The following is a 21,593-nucleotide window of genomic DNA, read 5'->3' as shown; positions in this document are numbered from 1 at the left end:
TTTCTTGTAGCTTGACAGCTGGAAGGAGAAAATGTGTTGACTAGAAGATGCAAAGGAAGTCACCTTTGTAGTTCTTACTAAATTAAATGCACAATCATACAAGTGTCTTGCGTCTGTCACTTGGATTCTTGACAACTTTGCAACTCTTGTGCACCAGATTCCTTCCCTGGTCCCGAGAAAATTCCTTCTGAGGGTGAAGACCAAAACAAAATGCTAAATTCATCGAGGTGAAAGAGTCCTTGAGAGCTTTTGGAGATGGCATATAACCTCCCCACCTATGCCACGAATCCCAGCCCCCTCCCTGTCCCACCCTTAGCAAGTCTTTCCACTTGCCTTTTCTTTTGAATTCTTATGGCAGTCTTCTGTTACTGCAGTTTTATTTCACATCTCTGTTATAAAGTGAAATTTAGCATGAACTCTCCTGATCGCTTCTTTGAAAGAGATAAAATACATTTTCACAAGTTGAGGACTTTAAATATTATTTGTTGTTTAAATGCTTTCTTGTAACATTGATATATCTTTTCTCTAGCTCATGTACAATAATTAAGAGAGAATAGTGAAAAGAAAATAGAGCATAGTGTATCTTTAATAAACTTTTCTGGTAACTTTGCACTTCCGCCATTTGCAGGAGATTCCATGGTACACTCAGACTCAATAGAGCAATGATTGTTTTGTAATTCCTCTACCATTTATCATACTGGTAACTGATATATTTTTCTTTAACCACATGTATTATATATTACCATTGTATTATATTAAGACAGCATTATTTGTAATTATTTTAATACTACTTTATTTTCTTATTATTAATCTAAACTAAACTCTGAAATGTATTGTCCACTTACCATGTATTTTTAAAAATATTTAAAGTTTTCTTTTTTTCATTTTCCTGTTACTACGATTATTAATTTAAAGAACTCAAAAATTCTTTTTATTTTTACAGAGCATCTGATCCTGTAATTGTACTTAGTGAAAACGAATGAGCCAAGAAGTTTGTATTCTATCTATCTGAAGGCCTTTGTGGGATTGGGATGATCAGATCTGTAAAGTAGTGCTGATGGAGTGGGATCTATAATTTCAAACGCTTTTAACATTTCATCAGTGACTTTTAGTCACTACTATAATTTCTATTAATCAATTTCTATTAATCACCACCAACCCATAACCAAATGAGAAAATGAGATTATGCATTTGGCCACAAAATATTAATGTAGAGTTCTGAAAGTGACAAAATGGTCTGTTTTTGATTTGTCTACAAGCAAGTCTGTTTTACATAAATGGCTTTTTTACAGATTTGAAATGTGAATATATTTTATTTTTTTCCCAGTGAGTACACAATACACAATTCTTTGACAATACTATTAATCAATTTTATGCCGATTTCTTTTCCGATCTAACAACATCAAATGAAACACATTAAGATTTTGGACACTGTTTGGCGACTTAAACAAACTACAGTTAAAAAAAAAGTACATCTATAAAACAAAGTATAAAAAGTCTACCCACGGCCACAAAATCCCTTATCTTGCAACACTTTAAAGTCACAATAAATGCTTTTGAAAATTATGAGATAAGAAAAAATTTAACTTCATTAGTAAAAATTATGGTGTTTCATTTGAAGTACATATCGCAGAGAAGCAAAATAAAAGTAACTTCACCTCTAAGATAATGTGGAAAGACATGTTGCTTTACACCAATTCTTGTCTTGTAATTCTATAAATACAGTATACAGAAGCAGCTGGACAAATCAGTGAATGTTACAATCCTGCAGATCTTTAATACTGACACACAATCACTTTCCAGTGGAGAAACCACAGTTAAGAGCTCATTGGTATTATAATTATGTTGTCAATGGACAATTACATAACTTTGTTGAATAGAAATTTGGAGGTGTTCTATTAAACTCATACAAACTTTCAACTCAAATCCCATTGAAGGTATATTTAAATAGCCAGAGCATTAGACTGTGACGTAGAACACCATTTAATGTTTTGTTACAGAGAAAGTCAACTTGCAATGCTTTTACTTCCCTTTGGTTACCGGATCTCTTAAATGTTGGTCTGGATTTTCCCATATTCTCCTTCGAACTGGATTCAAATCCTGTGAAGAAATCAATTGTTTTCATGCCCCCGTACTATCCCACCTTACTTTAAATTCAGCATGGGGAAGATTTGGACAAGGGGTAGGGGGCCTCTGCCTGCATACACTCAGGCACACCTGAGTTGGGGCACTGATTCGGCCATGGCCCCAGTTGCAGACCTTGCATGTTAAGAATGGAGCTGTGCTTGTGTTGGGCGTGACTGCATAGCAGCGCTGCCATTGAGTGCAAGGTAAGATTATATTCTTTCCCACCCAGGCTTCCTTCTGACAGCTTATGCAGGCTTCTGTTTAGACCTGCTCAAGAGTGAGCTCTGTGAATTTCCACATTCATTTAACTGGCTTCAAAAATGAAAAAAATTCATGGTAGCTCTCATGATACTCTGACTTATCCTTATCGGACGTTTTTTACATAGAGCAAGTTGACAAAGCCTTTTGACTTTTGGTAGTGTTCCCGAATTCGTGTGAATCGCTACGATATTTTTTCTTGCTTTATATCTACGGAGGAGGATATTTTGGGTGCAATATTAGACCGAAATCAATTAATTTAAAACCAGACTTAACAGAGGATGTGAACTATTGTAAAAGAACATCCCAAGTAACCATAAGGCCTGATATAATCTAACCAAAACAGTTAATTTTTATGCACTGAAGACAATCAAAAAGGTACGACGCTCCGCCCTGCATTACTCCAGAAGCCACCTGCATACACATACTCTGTTTTTGAAGTCTTAGTTTATTAGTCACATACACCTGCCAATTACCAGGGGTAAAAGTTTATGTGTAATATGTATAATGAATTAAAGTTTTAGGCTAAACTGGGTTATAGAGGAGCATAAAGAGGAAAGAAAAACAAACAAAACTTTGTTTTTAAATAGAAAGAGGTGAAGTAGGGAACGGCATAAATAAAGAATTAAATTCCTCACATCTTAGAGCTATGAATAAGTATGTATTCATTCTTCACAGAAACTTCTCATCCTCCCCAGTCTCTCTGTCCCAGAGAAATCAAACTGCATTAAGATTCAGGCACTGATGGTGGAAAGTTGATAAAGGGATGAGTAAGTGGGTCTCAGAGTTTTTTTTCTCTTCTATGAAGAAATGAACTACATGGGACCAAGAAGATGTTGGTCCCATAAAGAACATTATGTTCCTCTACTCTTGCCTGTGTTGATGCAGTCTTGGGGAATAAAAAAGATGGAAACATTTAACTATGTCCTTCCTTTGCTATAACAATATGACACACAATTGGTGACTGAGCCAATAATGCACGGAGTATGAACTGTCATTCAAACTGGCCCCATATTTTAGAACTGATTCTAATCATTACATTGAATATTTTTCATAGTACCAACTACTGAACACATCATAGGAAAAACATGAGAAAATATAACTAGAGATAGAATTTACAATTGTGTAGGCGGCACATGGAAAAATGTCACAAGTGGGAATTTCAGGAAAGTTTGGGAAATTCAGGAAAGTTCTCTTCTACTTACTTGACTGATTGACTATACATGTACAGTAGCTAACATATATTTCAAAGTCATATTCATTTGGACGATACCTGACTGATGTTCAGGAACTTCTTGTTCTCAAAGTCGTGTAAACAAATGAGGCAGGACACTGTTATTAATGTCCACTTACGAGGTTTGGTTTATTTAAAAAGTGTATAAACATGCATTTTTCCTCTTTAGAATTTTTCTTTTCGATTTACTCATTCAAAATGGGTCAAACATATTTTAGTTGGTAGCCAATTTTTGAGAATGTACCATAAAATATTTATTCCAATAACTCTACTTACTGTGAACTGAACATACTCTGAGCACTGCTTTTTAAGCACTTACAATTTGGCTATATATTTGGTGGCATAACTTCACTTCTTAATCAAATAAAACACAAAATTGTATATAGACTGCATTATTTTTAAAAAAATCATGAATTTAAGTGATGCAGCTCTATCCTCTAGTGTGTACTGTACATGTATTAAAAAGATGAAACAAGATATTGCAATAGAGTTTTCGTATTTGGAAGCAGCTCGAGTATGTCCTAATAATAAATTGCTTAACTATTTGCTAGATACTCTAGAGTTCATTTTGTTTGTTTCCTTGGGGAACTTCATATTATATTCCGACTTAATGAGTTGGAGAGGTTAGTTATGGTAATTCAGAAAACGCTTTTTTAAAAAAACTGTAATATAAATACAGCTGTTGTGAAACACCTTAATTTCCTCTTGCTTCTTGTAGTTCTCAGATGGGTCAGTTACAATGACAGGTAAAGCTGATTCTAAATATAACTTTAATTTCTTTTTTTTCAAGCAAGTTTAGTACATCATTGCTACCTGTATTTTTTAATGCCTATTCAGTCTTAAGACTTCAACTTCCTTCTTTTGACCCCTGCTTTTGTCAATAGTAAAAGCCACCTTTCTGCTTTTCTTTTATTGACTCAGTCGCTGATGTTCCAAGAAGACTTCGCCAACACCACTGTTCCTTTGCATCTTTCCTATTTCTACACCCCAATTGAAAACCCCCTAACGTGATTGGTTACAACCAGCATCATCCAACCTAGCTTACAGTACAGAAACTCCCTTCACATTCAGTCTTTTTCTTCATGTCACGAGGAGTAGAGATTTGTGCTTATCACCAAATAAAATTGCAGTGCAAAATTTAAACATAAAAGTTACACAATTAAAAGTTAATATATGGCACCACAGCCTATTAATTCACATATAGTACAACAGACCAATAAGAACAGACAATAATATGAACAGAGCTAAAAAGAGTGAGCTTGCATAGCAATGCACGAAAGAAATTATATACAGAGGAAAATCCTTTTCTTCCTGGAGGGCGAGCTTTGTTTTCTTTCTTTTTTTATATACTCCTGACAAGAAAGAGTTAAGGTGGGTGGTGTACTTAAGAGAAGAACACAAGTAAAGTATCTGTGGGATATGTGTGGCTGTGTGTCTTTACATTGCATTTACAGTTCTTTTAATAGTACATAAATAGAAATTGTTCATTGCACTGTTTAGTGTCATCACTTCCATGAGTTCAGACCTGATGGTCCTTCAGAGCAGCTTTGCATGTCTCCTCTCAGTTACTCTATAAAGAGATTTAAAAAAATCAGAAATAAGTTTACATTTAAAGTATTCTTTATCTTGACAGCGTAACAAAAAGCAAAGCAAACAGATAAAAGATGAAGATAACATCTTGGATTTTGTGAGGTTGTGAATTTAAAAAATTATACTTATGGAAAGTGAAAGAAAAAAAACACTGTAAAATTTGGAGACAAAATCTGAGTAGATCATTTTTGCACTTCTTATGAGTGTATAATTACTCCAATATAATAAAGAAAAATCCAAGTAGTCCTGAATCAAATGAAAAATTATAAGCGTATCTTAATCAGATTATTAATAGACAACAGTAATGATAACTTCCATTAATAAAGAAATTTACAGTTTTGAAAGTACTTTCACTTTCATTATCTCATGGCATCCCCCAGTCTGTGATGTGAGCATAAGAGTAATACCATATTTTAGATAAGGAAGTAGAGAAATTAAGAAGGTAGTTTACTTTCTCTTCTCATATAACCAGTAAAAGTTGACAAGATTGGAATTCAGGGCTATTCCTTCAGATAAACTGAATTCACGGAAGCAGTTGAAAATATTCAGCAAGTATAATTCTGACATTGGATAGTGAAATTGGTCACTTTCATGATGAAATTAACACAGAGTTCAATGTTTTTTACTGTGTGTGACATCCTACTTTTCTCTAGTATTTTATACTTGGAAAGTAGTTTAGTTATATTAACTACCAATGACAGCTCTTTATCAAAAGAGAAATTTATTTTTATGTTATTATAATTCAAGTATTAAAATTAACTAAAATCAGGGCTTCCCTGGTGGCGCAGTGGTTGGGATAAATCCAAGTAGTCCTGAATCAAATGAAAAATTATAAGCGTATCTTAATCAGATTATTAATAGACAACAGTAATGATAACTTCCATTAATAAAGAAATTTACAGTTTTGAAAGTACTTTCACTTTCATTATCTCATGGCATCCCCCAGTCTGTGATGTGAGCATAAGAGTAATACCATATTTTAGATAAGGAAGTAGAGAAATTAAGAAGGTAGTTTACTTTCTCTTCTCATATAACCAGTAAAAGTTGACAAGATTGGAATTCAGGGCTATTCCTTCAGATAAACTGAATTCACGGAAGCAGTTGAAAATATTCAGCAAGTATAATTCTGACATTGGATAGTGAAATTGGTCACTTTCATGATGAAATTAACACAGAGTTCAATGTTTTTTACTGTGTGTGACATCCTACTTTTCTCTAGTATTTTATACTTGGAAAGTAGTTTAGTTATATTAACTACCAATGACAGCTCTTTATCAAAAGAGAAATTTATTTTTATGTTATTATAATTCAAGTATTAAAATTAACTAAAATCAAAGATCAACCTTTCAAGGTTGACTGCCTAAATATAAAAAAAATAAATAAATGAAGGGCAACTAAGGAATGAGGAATTCCCAAGGAGGTTCTTTAAAACTACCAAAGAGCCAACATTTCCTTATTAAATAAGAAAGAAAAGGCAAAGAAAACTACAAGAACTATATTTAATTAATTTCTAAGTATTAAAATTTTCAGGGCTATTCCTTCAGATAAACTGAATTCACGGAAGCAGTTGAAAATATTCAGCAAGTATAATTCTGACATTGGATAGTGAAATTGGTCACTTTCATGATGAAATTAACACAGAGTTCAATGTTTTTTACTGTGTGTGACATCCTACTTTTCTCTAGTATTTTATACTTGGAAAGTAGTTTAGTTATATTAACTACCAATGACAGTTCTTTATCAAAAGAGAAATTTATTTTTATGTTATTATAATTCAAGTATTAAAATTAACTAAAATCAAAGATCAACCTTTCAAGGTTGACTGCCTAAATATAAAAAAAATAAATAAATGAAGGGCAACTAAGGAATGAGGAATTCCCAAGGAGGTTCTTTACCAAAGAGCCAACATTTCCTTATTAAATAAAAAAGAAAAGGCAAAGAAAACTACAAGAACTATATTTAATTAATTTCTAAGTATTAAAATTAATTGCCTAAATTATGCAATTTTTGCACAGAATAATTCAAACGAAAGAGAAAAATGTTTATTTGACTGATGTAAATAGCAATGGTCTTTATTATAACCAAACCTACTCAAAATCATGATTGTTTTTCTCATAGTAAAGCAAGCTTTCTATAATTTTGAAATTTGTTTATTGTGGCAATGTCATTGTAGGGGTTCAGGACGTGCTACGCCAAAATATGGTACCTTGGCATATTGAATACCTTAAGGTGAGGGAGTTTGGAAAAAAAAACAGCAGAAACAGAGAGGTCACTGTGACCTCTCCCACCTCATCTGTCCCTGAAGGATCATAAAAACTCCTATGTGACAGGTACCCACCCTGTAGTACCAGGAGGAAGATAGTCTTGTCACCAGAGATGGGGAATTGGGGGCTGAGAAATCTGTACAAACAAACCTTGTTAAACTAATCCTTATCTTCTCAGTTGCCTCTTCACCATTTACTACCCCTAGCCCAAACCTCTCTGTCTTACCAAATTTAAACGCATTTATTGTTTCCTTGTCTAAAGGATTGAAAAGCTTCCTGCTCTGGTCACTTTGAGTCTTCATTCTCTTGTGAAGGCTCCATGTTCATGTAAAAATTCAATAAAATTTGTATGCTTTTTTCCTGTTAATCTATCTCATCAGTTTGGTTTTCAGACCCAGTCAGAGATCCTAAGAGGGTCAAGGAAAACTTTTCTGCCTTACGTTATTAACCCAGTCGTCTTTCTGAATCACCATAGCCTTTTAAACATCCTAAAGCACTTACATAATTCACCTGTAAACTGTCCTTGACTATTTGAGCCCATATATCCTATGTCAAGAAGGTCGCTGGCATTGCGCTGGTGGCTTCCCCTCAATGCCTCGGCTTTCCTAGGTCCAGTGGATCCCTTAGAAGAAGCCGTTCCTGATGAGCTGTGACCCCCTGGAGATGGGAAACTGGGCTTGCTGTAGGGCACCAAGGTCTCCTCTGAAAAAAGAAACAAAAGGTTGAGTTGAACAACAATGTGGAGGCAAAACAAACTTAACTTTAAATACTAAGCTCAAGCTAGGCTATTTTATGATCCCATTCTTCAGTAAAATTAAAAATAAGAGTTTAATAAGGCCCAAATAGTAAAGGAATTTCTATGTGCAAGCAACATTTCCTACAATAGGAACTGAGGCAGGATTAAATTAAAAGAGATCTTGGAATAAGTATCTAATGTTATATATTATTTGCAAAATTTAAACTCAGTTTAAAAGATATTTGCATACAACAACCATATTGTTTAACTAAAGCATTTCTGAGAATAATTTCTGGATTCAAAGAGGCTGCAATTTACTTTTTTCATTAAGAAGGAAGGAACATGGTTTGTGTTTTAGTTTAAATTATGGCAACATTTTCTCAATCAACTTAGATAAAGAAGTATATATCAGTGTAATAAACTCAGCTTTTAAAATTTCTATTGCTTCTTTGGATAGAAATACATTATTTGAAACTCATTCATTTTAACAATGTCCATATTCTTTTTATGGACCATCTCTCTAAAAATAATTCATGATGTGCATTACTAAATACTTAACACTGAAATAACCTTTTTCTTTCTCTCTTTTTTTGCTTTCTTTCTTCTTTCTTTCCCCCCATCCCCCCTCTTTCTCTCCACCTCTCTGTTTTTTCTTTCTTTCTAGGTATGGGTTATTATTACTGCGATTAGATGACTGCAAAAAATACTGACTGAATTTAGTATTTCTCTTTTTAGATAGTCTTTAATGACAAGGGTCACGTGATTTTTCTCTCACAACTGTAAGCATCCTAAATGTTCCACTAAATCTAGATACTAATATTATCATCTTTTGGCTTTTTTATAACTGTATCTTCTTAAACCTTAAGCACCAAGTTGTGACAAAATATAATTATTGAAAATGCATGAGTAGAGGACATATCCAGAAAAGTCCGAATGAATAAAAGAATGTGTAAGGAAACCCTTTCAATTGTGTGTGTGCGTGTGTGTTTGTGTGTGTGTGTGTGTGTGTGTGTGTGTGTGTATGTTTTAATACTCAATGACTCCTGACATAAGAAGAGATGTTCTAGAAAATCCATTTCTATAAGTGGGTCAACATCCCCCTGCCAAAAAAAATCCAACCACAAACCATGAAACTTATTTTGTGACATTTCCAGGAAGTTTGAGTTATAAAACAAAAACATTTCACATTGAAGTGTTATCAACTAAATTTAATCCGTTGGAGCAAGTGCAGGCTCCAGTTTAACCTCTTCTAATATGAGAATTCTGTAATTGCCTATTTATTTGCAACTTTGTTATTTCCATTAATTTACCTATTTGACTGAAGCAAGTTCTCTCAAAATGACTAGCTACTTCAGTCAAAATGAACAAACGGTTGAAGACAGAGATTCAACTGACACTAAAGATGAAATTTAGTGGTCTAAAAGTACTCAATGCAAACATTAAAAGGCAAAGGAAACAAAAAAAATCAAATGGTCTCTTGAGCTCTGCAGATGAAGCCTGGAGGTCTCTTGAGCTCAAAGACCCTATGCAGAGGTATACTTGAGGAACAACCCTCACTGAACTGACTCAGGCTTAAGGGATGTGCTCTTTACACCTTACATCTCTGCTGCGGAATTCCAACTTCAATTAGTGATTCAAAGCAAACGCATTTCAGATGCCCTTAAACAACTGGCATTTCCAAGATACCTGGTAGAAAAAAAAAATGTAAAAGTCCACACTTTCTTGGGACTGTGCAGAACACACCTGGTCCAACACCTTGTTTGTGGAGGGCTTTCCGTATGTCTTCTTGGCGTTCTGTGGAGTTTATCCATTCCTGGGTTTGTCGCTGCCACTCTAGGGATGTTTTAGCTGGACAATCCAAAGAGCTCTTTGTGTCTTCTAAGTTGGATGCTTGCTGTCTCTCCAGAGAGCTTCCTTTTCTCTCTGTTGAGTTTTCCACGTTACCAGCATGCTGGCTCAGGCCTATTTGCTGCCTTAAACCCTGACCGGGAGGGGGATCTGGTGGTGGTGGAAGATCTAAAAATTTTGAATAATGTTTAGAATGGACTAAAATGTAATGAAAAGTACAGGTTTTAATTCAAGATGAAGAAAAAACCCTTGCCCTCCTACAGGTATCACCTATGCGAAATGAATTTGGGGGAGGAAAAGGTCAGTTATTTATATCTAGAATGCACATTATTGATCTCTTTGCTATCTTTTGATCACAGTGTCTTTGAAATAAAATCAACTGGCTTTATCCAACTATTGTACATAGAGAGTGTTTTCAACTGCACATTGAGGCTGATGTTCAAGGTGTAAAGAGCAGTTTATGGTTTCTCCATCTTTAATCCATTGTCCACTGCCACCTCCCCAAAGTAGAAATACCAAGACACAAAATGAATAGAAATCCTAGCAGCTGTGTTAATAAAAGGCCCTGGGAATAATAAAAGCTGCCCTGCCAATCTCCATAGGAAATGTTGCCCTTGGGAAATTAAGAGCTGTATGCCGTATCATATACAGCATATGACTGCTCTTATCCGTGTGCGTGGCACATTTAGCAACAGTCAAAGGGTTAAGCTAACATTTATTAAATGCAATTAACAGTCTGCCTGACAACCAATTCTGGCTGTTCGTTTCATGAGTTAGCTAATGAGTTACAACTAATATATTATAATCTTCCAATGTATTAATTTTAATAAGTAATAACCAATGTTCAGAATTTAGATAGAATATGCTTCATGGTGCTAGAGTAGACAATGCATCATGAAAATTTGAGATGCAATGGAATAGATAATTTTTCATAAAAGCTCTTTACATTAAATATCAGATATGAAAAAATTAAAAGTTCAAATACTCAGCTAATTTTTCATTTTTCTTTTACTAGCTTTTCACTCCATGACACTTTTATATTTTGAATGTCTTTAGTTGTGAAATCATAGTCCCTTCTTTCATATTTCTTTAAGTATTATAGTTCTTTTGTCTAATTTATACTATTATACTTGTCCTGAAATTACTTTATGGAAGATTTGGAAATCTTCTAAACATTCTAACATTCTTTTGGATTATTTTCTTCTCATTTTTCTGGAATGCTGTTGCAAACTGCTTTGTTCATCCTTAAAGTATCAGTAATTATGTTATTTGTTCACAAAGATCAAATATCGTGGACAATATACATACTTATATCATTAATAGAGGATACTGTATATAACATAGGTAATTATTTCCCAGGCCATTTTAGTAATGATGCACTTGTTTTTAATAATATTGTTCATGAAATTTGAAAGGGGAAAGTATAAATTTCTTGTGTACAAAACATAATTTCTTTAAGGAAGGCTAAGTTGCTCCTTTTAAAGACTTTATTAAGAAGCTTCATACTCTCTTTTATGAACAAAATAATACTGCCCTCCATTGAACCAACAATGAAAATCTCCTCCGTATCTGCTTCGGGAGTTCCCACATTGGAGCAACATTCCCAGTCCTTATGTATGTCCTCTCGTTAGATTATGAATCACTAATTATTGAAGGGAACAGGTTTTCTATCTGGGAGAATAAAGTTGCAATTGGAACATTTCTTCCAAAATGAAGAGCTAATCCAATACTGAGAAAATTGTTTGTTGAATAATCCACCAATGAGTTTGGTATTTTCTTTATATTCAACACTGACTCCCTTCAGTTCATATTATTATAAATGTAAATTAATTATTTCATTTGGGTAATTGGACTTAAGACTGCCAGTTGGGGGGAAATTATTATATTTGCTTCTAAAATAACATATCTTGTCACTGATTTTTATTCTCCATCAGAGCAGCTTAATTTTTCAAATGGCCAAAATGGCATCTGCTTATGCTAGCTAAAATTCTGGTTACTATTTAATTTAACCTGAAATTATATGGCTACGTAATTAAGTAATATCCTTGGAGTTTGTATAGTCTAAGAAGAAAGAACATTGAAAGCACATTGAAATAAACAAATTGGAAAAAAGATGAGATTAAGAATGGCTGTGGAAAAAATAAAAGTATGTAATCAAATATGTTTACTTAAATTAAATTTATTATTCATTTCTCTGTTGATTCATTTCAACTAAATCAATTCACTAAAGAGTCTCTGGCTGGCCTACTGAGGATTTGCTATTGTCAGGCATACAACAGTTCAATGATATATGTGCCATTATTATACTCTTTTTTTAGGTAAGAAAAAAAGGCATAAAGGAATTAAGTATCTCCAGCCTGGGTCTCTCCTTCCATGAACTCCAGACTCATCTAACTAAATCCATACTGGAGAGTTCAGCTTTGATGTTTAGAAAGTATCTCAAATTTCACACATGAAATCCGAGCTCTAGATCTTCCTCCACAAACTATACTTCCTCTCTAGTGTTCCTCATCTCAATTACTACAAGTTGGCCATAACTTTGGAGTAATTTTTGGCTTCCCTGCTTTACAGCCTTTATTAATTTCATCAACAAACCCTGTGGGCTCTGCCTCCAAACTAGACTCAGAATTCAACATTTCTCATTGCTTCCACTGATTCTAGCTTGACATGAACCTTTAGCATCTATTCCCTACATTACTTCCACAATTTCCCATGTGGTTTCTGTGATTCCACATAGAAGCACGTTCAGTCTATCTCAAACTAACATCTAGAATGACTTGTTTTTTAATAAAAATATAAGGAAAATCCTGTTACTCCTCTGCCTTAAACACACACACATGCACACACACACACACACACACACACACACACACATGTACATACCATCAGTGGTGTCCCACTCAAAGTAAAGAGCCAATGTCCTTATAGAGACTTAAAGGTCCTACAGAACGCTGGTCCTCACTTACTTGTCTGACTTCACAGTCTATTTTGTTGCTCTCTCTGCTTCAGTCACACTGCTCCTCTTCCTTTTTATCAAATATTTCAGGATTCCACTTGCTGTTCTCATTTCCTGGAATGACTTTTCCTCAGATATCATCATTGCTCTTTCCCTTGTAATCTTCCAGTCTTTTCTCAAATGTCGTCATCTTGGTAAGTCCTTCCCTGAGCAATCTAGTTTAAAACTTCCCCCACTTCTATATTTCTCAACTTCCTTCCTATGTTGTTTTTTTTTTCTCCATAACACTTACAACCGTCTTGTATGCTTTTATTTTTCACTTATATATTTATGTTGGTCTTTATCTATCTTCTCTCACTAGAATGTAAGCTACAGGAGGGCAGGGAATTTTGTCTGTATGGTTCCCATTGTGCCTGTCATTTGGTATGAGCTTAATAAATATTTGAATGAATAGATTAATGAATAAATAAATTTGCTCAATGGTCAAAGCTAGTCCATGGTAGAGCTGGAAAAGAGCCCCTTCTCTGAATAGACAGTAGGGTGAGGGGAGGACAGGCTGGAAGGAGATGGGAAAAAAGGCTGACAGATAGAGAACTACCTCTCTGCCTCCTTTGTTTAGCATTGGTCAATGCATTTGCTTTAAAGGATATTCTTTGGCTTATGCAAATGCAATAGATGATTTGAACTGAACAATGTCTGTTTAGGTGAGACTTTATCCAAGGGAGAAGAACATTCCTTAACATGTATGTGAGTTTTTGCATAGTCTTTGAGACAGAGACTGAGGTTGCTTACCACTCCCAATTCCTCTATTGGCCACAAGGGAAGATTACTTTCCCACTCCAGTAGTTAGTTTGATGCCAGGTGACAGAGTTCTTGCCAATGAAGGAGGCATGTACCACTTTCAGGACTAGCCATAGAACCTCTCAAATAATCACCTACGTTCTGTCTTCCCCTCACTCAGAAACCATCAAGGTCCCATCTTGGAAATAATGGTGTCTCAATATTTAAGAAGCATACACCCTTACACTACAACTTAGAGGAGAGTCACCTGACTTTTATAAATCACTGTGTCCGTGAGAAATAAACGCTTAATGTGCTAAGGCACTGAGGGGGTAGAAGCTGTGTGGTATAGCAGCTAGCAATAATTACTCTGATTAATGTACTCATAAAACACTGTTCTAAAATCTATAATGCAAAAATTTTACGGTAACATGTCTATACATTAAGTGCTACTAAATAGCAACCTTCCTCAAAAAAACAGTTTGATTTTATACACAAATATTATAAATTTATTACTGATGCATGGATTCATACCATACAAAAGCTACGACATATACATCTGTGGTAAAATAACAAAATCCTTAAGGATAATCTGTAGAGTGCTATCCGAAATAAATGTCCCTGTATCATAACTAAAATGTCTTTGGATCAAACACTTGGAAAGATATGTGAGCCAAAATTTGCTTTGCAATATCACCACTTCCAAAATGTATCTACTAATAGCACCTAATCCATAACCTTTTTTGGAATGCCAGTAAATTTGAAATGTTAGGAACCTATTTGCTTTTTAGAAATATAAGCAACATATTGATCATGCTTTAAACTAGGAGGTAGCTTGTTTTAACTAGACATTCTGAAGAAAGTTTGCAAAGAAAGTGTTTTAGGAAGGAAGAAAAGAGCTCTCTATTTTGCTGATTTATATTTTATATCTTCCACATATTCTGGACACGATCTTCAAACATTTTGGAAAAGCCACAGAAAACCCATATTGTCCCTGAATTTTTTCCTCTCTCCATGACATTCATATCAGGAAAATTACACAAAATTATTAATGCTGAGATTTGTAACTAGAATATCAGTGAGAGTAGTCCTTTTTATTTAGAGGGAACAAGATGAACGCTTCAAGTGCTCAACTAATCTTTAGATCATCTGGGGCAGAAAGGAGGTAATAAGCATTTTTGCTCACCACAGGATATCCACTTATAGAGAATCAAAATCTTGATTGTACCCTTACCCTTGCATTCCATAGAAACACTTTCCAATGGGGACAAAGTAAGCAGGGAAGATAAGTAAACCTGAAGGCTTTTAGACCAAGTTATTTTGGCTTTTAAAATCTTCTTAGCATTATAAAATGACAAGAGAAAGCACAACGGTGGCTGCCAGCTAAGGACCTACCCCCAAACCAATAAAGAACAAATACTTCTTTTCCAGCTAAGCCTCATTCTGTCCTGTAATGATAAGTCTAAGAGACCGAGATGAGTGTGCAGAACTCAGTTATAGCTTCTCAAAGCTGACTGCACGTTAGATTCTCCCATGGAGCTTTAAAATACTCGTGACTGGTTTTCACCCCAGAACAATTAAATCAGAATCTCCAGGGTATACTTTAAGAGTTCCCAGATGGTTCTAATGTGCAGCTTGGCTAGGTTCATCTTTTTGATGTTTCGTAGTACTATCTCAGGAAAAAGTGTGTGTGCTTTCAGGAGACAGTACAGAGAAGGGGGAAGAAATTTACCTTTGGGTCTGACATTATATTGGGCTTTTTACGTATATTATCTTACATATTCCCGAGGATAAAACTTCGGGATAAATACTTTTATTCCTATATTTAAACATATGAGAATTAAGTTGAATATAGAGCTGATGAACTACTCATTATTGAACAAGGATATCATCCAGTAATATTTTGTTTCCTGAAACTAGCAGTATTTAAGCAAATACTCAAAGACTGGATGCTATACATAAATAAAGGAATTGAAATAAATCAGCAAGCTATGGCCCATGGGCCAAATTAAGCCATTGCCTGTTTTGTCAATAAAGTTTTATGAGAAATCAGTCACACCCATTCATGTACATTTTTTCTATAGCTTCACAGACACGACAATTGAGTGGTGTTGAGGAGTCTTGACAGACACTGTTTGGTTCGCTAAAGCCAAAGATATTTACTATCTGGACTTTTCAGAAAAAGTTTACTGATCCATCAACCAGATGATCTATAGCATATTTTTAGCCCTGGAATTAATGAAACTAAAAAATTACTAAATTGGAAATCACTACACGGTCTTTTTTTAAAGTGAAATACCATCGAAGATATCTTAATTCAATTTCAAAAATGATCCAACAACATGGCAACTGCAATGCTACTTATGTTTTCTTCCTTAATCTTAAAAAGGAATGTTCACTAAAAAACACTAATGGAAAAATGCCAGAACAGCAGAAAAATCAACATTGCAAAGCAGTATGGCCTGTATTTCTTGGGGCTGGATAATGTAGAAATAATTCCAGATTGTTAAAAAAAAAAAGAGGGTGTTTTATTGAAACAAGACCACATTGGCAGGTGTTCAACCTGGTTATATAACAAGGCAATGCCTAATCTACCACAGCTTCTTTAATCTAAGTTAATGATTGCACAGAGCATGTTTTTTCAGTTAAAAGACAAGAGAAGGAAACAAACCTACCATCTGTCATTCCTTCCCTTCGGTGAGGCAATGCTGGTTGTGGGTCCACTCGCCCTCCCTTGTGTTTTTTAGTGGGCCGAGGCCTCTGACTTTGACTCATGGCTGCACTGGTGTTACTGTCAGTAGAAAATGGGCTGGTTGGTCGAGGTCTTTGAGAGGAGGTAAAGGCTTTGCCTAAAAAGTAAACAAAGGGAATGAGGTATAGAGAATGTTATTATAAGACCTTGATTCTGTCTTGTATTTCTGCTCTAAGACTAGCCTCTAAACCTGCCTGGAGATGACATTTGAAGATACAAAATACTGGTGCATCTCCATAGAAAAAAAATATGCCGTGCTGCATTTAGTTTGTCCGATTTTTAGAAACATACTGCCCACTGAAAAAATTTAAACAAGTGAATATGAAACAAAACCACTAACCAAAAACTCAATATTCCTTGATTATATTTTTATTTAACCTTGACAATCTTAGTAATATTTTCATAGACATAGGCAAATTCATGCAGCTTTTGCTCCTTAAAATTAAAGAAGCTATTTCTAAAGTGAATTATGTACTGTCTTATCTGTTTAATCAAATTTCACCCTTGGAATCTTACAAACTCTCTGAGCACAGAAAAATGTCCTGTAGTAATTACATTTGAAACTTTACATGAAAGGTCTGCTCAGATACATATATTTAATTGATCCTACCACCCATACACATACATGATGAATTCTACCTCTCTTAGCAGAAACTCAATAACATTAGTGTATAGTATAGGATAGAGAGCAGGTTAAAATCACCTTGTATATCCAAAGTGCAATAGGTGTTTTCTGATGAATAGTACTGTATCTGAGCAGACTCCAAATTCTCATTGAAAAGAATTGTGTTATGTCCTTTTCTTGTAGTTTAGTGTACATATACAGGGAAATATATTCTGGCAAAAGGTAAGCTAATAAATTTTCAACATCTTACAATTTTAATAACATGTTTATTATGGTAAGAGAGGGCTGGTTTATGTACATGTATTTATTCTCTATTGCATGTTTTCATTTCATTCAAAATTACTGTATATAGTTACATTTTAAGTCAATGTGACATGATATTGCTTAATGCTTTATTAGCTATTAGCATACATGCGAGAAATGTACTTGTGCCTTCTAATTTATTAGTTTCCTTGCACTTTCTCACTGTTCTGCTTATGGCTATGCCACAAAAAGCACTCAGGCAACATAAAGTTTCTGACTTATGCCTTAGAAAGCAAGAAAATTCAAATAACCATTATATTACAACATATTTTAGTTCAGATGCTATATGAAAAATAAACCTCTGCAATGCTTGGAAAATCTTCTTTACTTTGAAGATACCTAGTGCGTACTCAGAAGAAATAGTATAACATTATATGATGGTATAATTCAAAGAAAGCTTCCAAGACTCATTTTTATAACTTGAGAGTTTAGTGAAGGGTCAAAGTCATTTATTTTCTACTATTTGAATACTATTAAGATTTCAAAAATGCATTTAGAGTTTCATTAGTTTGTTTTGTAAGGCAACTCAGTTTAATTCATATATCAGAAGTTTCTTCTATGTGCATTTAAGAAGTACACATAGTCATGTAACAGGATCATGCCGAAGTTATTTTGTTCAGTAAAACAAATGATTACAAAATTACTGATCTATTAATAGAGTGAATCCCACATTTATTTTTGAGTTAATGATCAGAAATGTGAAAAATTACATATTTGGTCTTTTATATTATTATTATTTATTAATTTCAGAAACCAAAATTAGATTGTGATAAAGAGCAACATACAAGTAGTCATCATTTTATCTAACTTGCAAATGCAGTGGGTGTATTTTTAATTAGCATCCTTTAAAACAAATAATAAATTATTGGATTAAAATCTTAACAGCCAAACAACTAATAAGACCATCAGCCATTTGAATTGTTAGACTGACAGCTTCAGACCCATTCACCCCATGCTGAGAAAACCTTCCCAGAAAATGCATTTGCAGAAAGAAATGGGGCAAAGGAAAGTAATGGAGATAAAAGCTGAATAATTTTAATCACTGGGTACATTATTGATTGTGTGAGAATTTTGCAAAGTGTGAGTTATTGAAAATTTAATGGCAATCTGAGTTGCAGCTTTGCTGTAGTATAAGAAGGAAGCATATTCCAATTAATCAGCGGAACCATGAAGGGAAAGGGGAACAAAGGATGGAAGGTGGTGAGTAGGAGCCTATTCTTGGCTCTGCAAAGGGGGCATCAGAAGAGAGCTCTGTCTGATAACTGAGCATCCAAACTGTGTTCATGCATATTAAAGAAAACCCTGCAGTCAGACTCACTGAGGAGAAAGAAGAGAAGATAAATAGCTCAGTGTCCAAGGACAAGATTCTCTCATGCAAAGAGTGTTGACTCAGTCTACCAACCTGTTCTTGTAAGGCTGGTTCCATCCAGCCTAAAACCAGCTTTATCTGCTGCTGCCACCAGTGCTTGTGCAAAACTGCCGCTGGCAAAGATGGAGCCATCTGAGGAGCTACCTACACTAGATCTATGACTAGAAAAGTTACGGTCCTCATCAGATGCAGAGCCCCATCCATTTACCATTGAACCTAAAAACAAATGTAGTCGTCTAGTGAGTTGTATATATTGGATAGCTCGTCCGCTTGTACATAACTATACTAATGAACAAAAGCCTTCACTCCTCACTCTTCCTTGAGGTAAATCGGGTTTCATCAAGACTTCTTTAGCCATGTGCAAGCATCATCCATGTTTTAAACATTTCTAGTGCAGAAGAATTAAGCTCATTTAAGACATGTATCTGTTTTCAACACATGAACAAAACATGCTCTGTATAATTCCGTTCTTACCTTGTTTAAATTGTTACACTATTATTTTCTAAAAGAGAATTGCTATGTATATTTTAAGGCCTAGACTTCAGAGAAAAACATTTTTACTGAAATAAATTATAGTGTGTTTAAAGTCAACTTATCAAGAACTCAGTTGAAAAAATAGTGTGAATATATTTTGAATTTAATGCAGACTAGTGATAATTGTCATGAAATCTACACTCACATACTGAAGAAGGGCTAGAATTATTTCAAGAATTTAAAATAAAAATGTAATTACTCAGGAAATAACAAACACTAATAATCAAAAATGTATAAATAATACCAGAGCAAATAGAATATAACAAAATATTTATTTTTGAAAAGTTCTATTTTTTCAAAGCTTAGTGTGATTTCTTTGTTTTTCAATTACTTTAAGATCACCAGTTTTCTCTTTAATACTAATCTTTATTTTAGAAAATTAATCATTATAAAGAATACCACTGACATTAACATGGATTTTTCTGCAAAGTGCAACATGGCAATAGAGGAAAAGAATCACAGCTTTATGTGTAAAGAGCTGCAAAATATGATGCTATTGAGAAAAAATGCTTATTCTTAATTTTTAGCAAGTCATTTACACTTTTATCCTTTTTTTCTTAGACCAAAGCACACTGAGACGATCTATTACTTAAAACAATTAACATTACAGTATTTATTTAGGTTGTTGTACCATTAGGGTATTACACAATAAAAATACCAAGTGTTGCTTATCCCAAATTTTTAAAAAGAGAGGCACAAAGTATTTATAGGAAGCTAATTTAATATTCCAAAATAAAACAAACACATATTCACATCAAAGAGACTAAAGTTAAGTGCCATAGATTTTCTTCCCCCTTTACTTCAATATTTAAGAGACAGCAGTAGAGTTAGAAGTGTTGCCATGATAAAGTGTTTGTACTTTTAGTTCAGGTGCCAGGATTCAATAACACGGGTTTATGCACTTTCAAGACAGAGAAAACAGACACTGGAGGGGTTAGAAGGATCAGAGAAGTTAAAAGGGTGTTAAGTGTAGCAGAAAAAGAGAGTTTTGATTCTATTTGCCAAAAGCATGGAGATACACTTTTTACTTTCCAAACAAATTCCCTTGACACAGGCCACTGCAAGGAAGCCAAGATAACACCAGCAACTGAGCCTCCTCTGAGAGAACCATTTCTGAGTTAATAATCACAAGTCGAGGACCAGCAGCCCAAAATGAAAGGAGAAATGATGCAATCAGCTTTGCAATATAATGCTACAGTAGATAAGAAAAAATCAAAGTGATTCAGCCAGTGATCACAAAAGAATATGAAACCCTAGAACTGAGGATACTTTGGAAACATGGGAAAGCTCAGTTTTGGTCCCTTCTATGTCCTGTTTTCTGTATTTCTACATGTCTGCTGAAATCTACAAATAAATCTGTGCCGGCTATTTGAAACTCACTCTCCAAACAAGCATCTCCTTTTCTACATCTCCAGTTTCGTTCCTAAGCTCCTCCTAACTGATTTCCTTCTGGTTCCTTCTATCTTCCTCCTTGTCATACGAATCACTTTTTCTGGGACATTTATCACATAATTCTGTCTTTCCATTCAAAGCCTTACCTAGTTTGCCAATACATTTAAACACTGACTGAGGTATTTGAGATTCTTCAATATCTAGCCCAGCCTACCTTTCCAGTCCCATTCCCTCTAATAGCCAGTTCAGTCCCATTGCCTCTCATTCCTTTGACACACCTCTAGATTGTTACTAACTGTATTGCCCAGTGCCTAACTTCAAAGTCCAAATCAATATCATCTCTTTTATCACCCTGACTCCACTTCGTCTTCAACCCTGTCTTAGAGAGAATCAATTTCTCTACCTCTTGTGTTTTTCAAATAGTATGCATACGGTAGCATATCATATCTCTACAAACTAGTGTTTGTTGCATATATGTTTTCTCTTCCAGACAGTGGAATTCTGGAGATTAGGAACTATTTATTATTCATTTTAATACCTCATGTACAGGGACATTTCCCAGTAAAAATTCAATGAACATTGGCATAATGAATTAAATGCCTTCGATATTTTCATTATTCAGTATAAATTCTGCATGGGATTCTATTCCATGTGTAATTTCCTAGCAATGGCCTTACTTTAGTTACAGAAAGAACATACTCAAAATAACTCCCAGAACATTTATTAAATAAGGAATATAAGGTCAGTCAACTCTTGTTGATTACTTGGACAATGGGGAAAGCAGTGATGTAACTAGTCCTTCATATGAGGATTTCCACATACGGA

At 34.5% G+C, this 21,593-nt stretch overlaps 1 protein-coding gene across 1 annotated transcript in view; it reads right to left on the bottom strand.

Moving 5' to 3' along the window:
- Window positions 1–1,333: 1,333 nt before the first annotated feature.
- Window positions 1,334–21,593, bottom strand: part of ROBO2 (roundabout guidance receptor 2) — a 570,503-nt gene continuing 550,243 nt past the window's right edge. Inside the window, exons 25-29 of the mRNA XM_024731557.1 lie at window positions 18,876–19,058; window positions 16,469–16,642; window positions 9,953–10,225; window positions 7,984–8,175; window positions 1,334–5,189 (exon numbers count right to left, since the gene is read on the bottom strand). Of these exons, the coding sequence (XP_024587325.1) occupies window positions 5,185–5,189; window positions 7,984–8,175; window positions 9,953–10,225; window positions 16,469–16,642; window positions 18,876–19,058 (827 nt within the window). The 3' untranslated portion in view covers window positions 1,334–5,184. The remainder of the gene's footprint in view (window positions 5,190–7,983; window positions 8,176–9,952; window positions 10,226–16,468; window positions 16,643–18,875; window positions 19,059–21,593) is intronic.

Source organism: Neophocaena asiaeorientalis, unplaced genomic scaffold (assembly GCF_003031525.2).
Source record: "Neophocaena asiaeorientalis asiaeorientalis breed wild unplaced genomic scaffold, Neophocaena_asiaeorientalis_V1.1 scaffold330, whole genome shotgun sequence".
Classification (NCBI taxonomy): Eukaryota; Metazoa; Chordata; class Mammalia; order Artiodactyla; family Phocoenidae; genus Neophocaena; species Neophocaena asiaeorientalis.
This window is presented reverse-complemented; position numbering and strand designations above follow the sequence as displayed.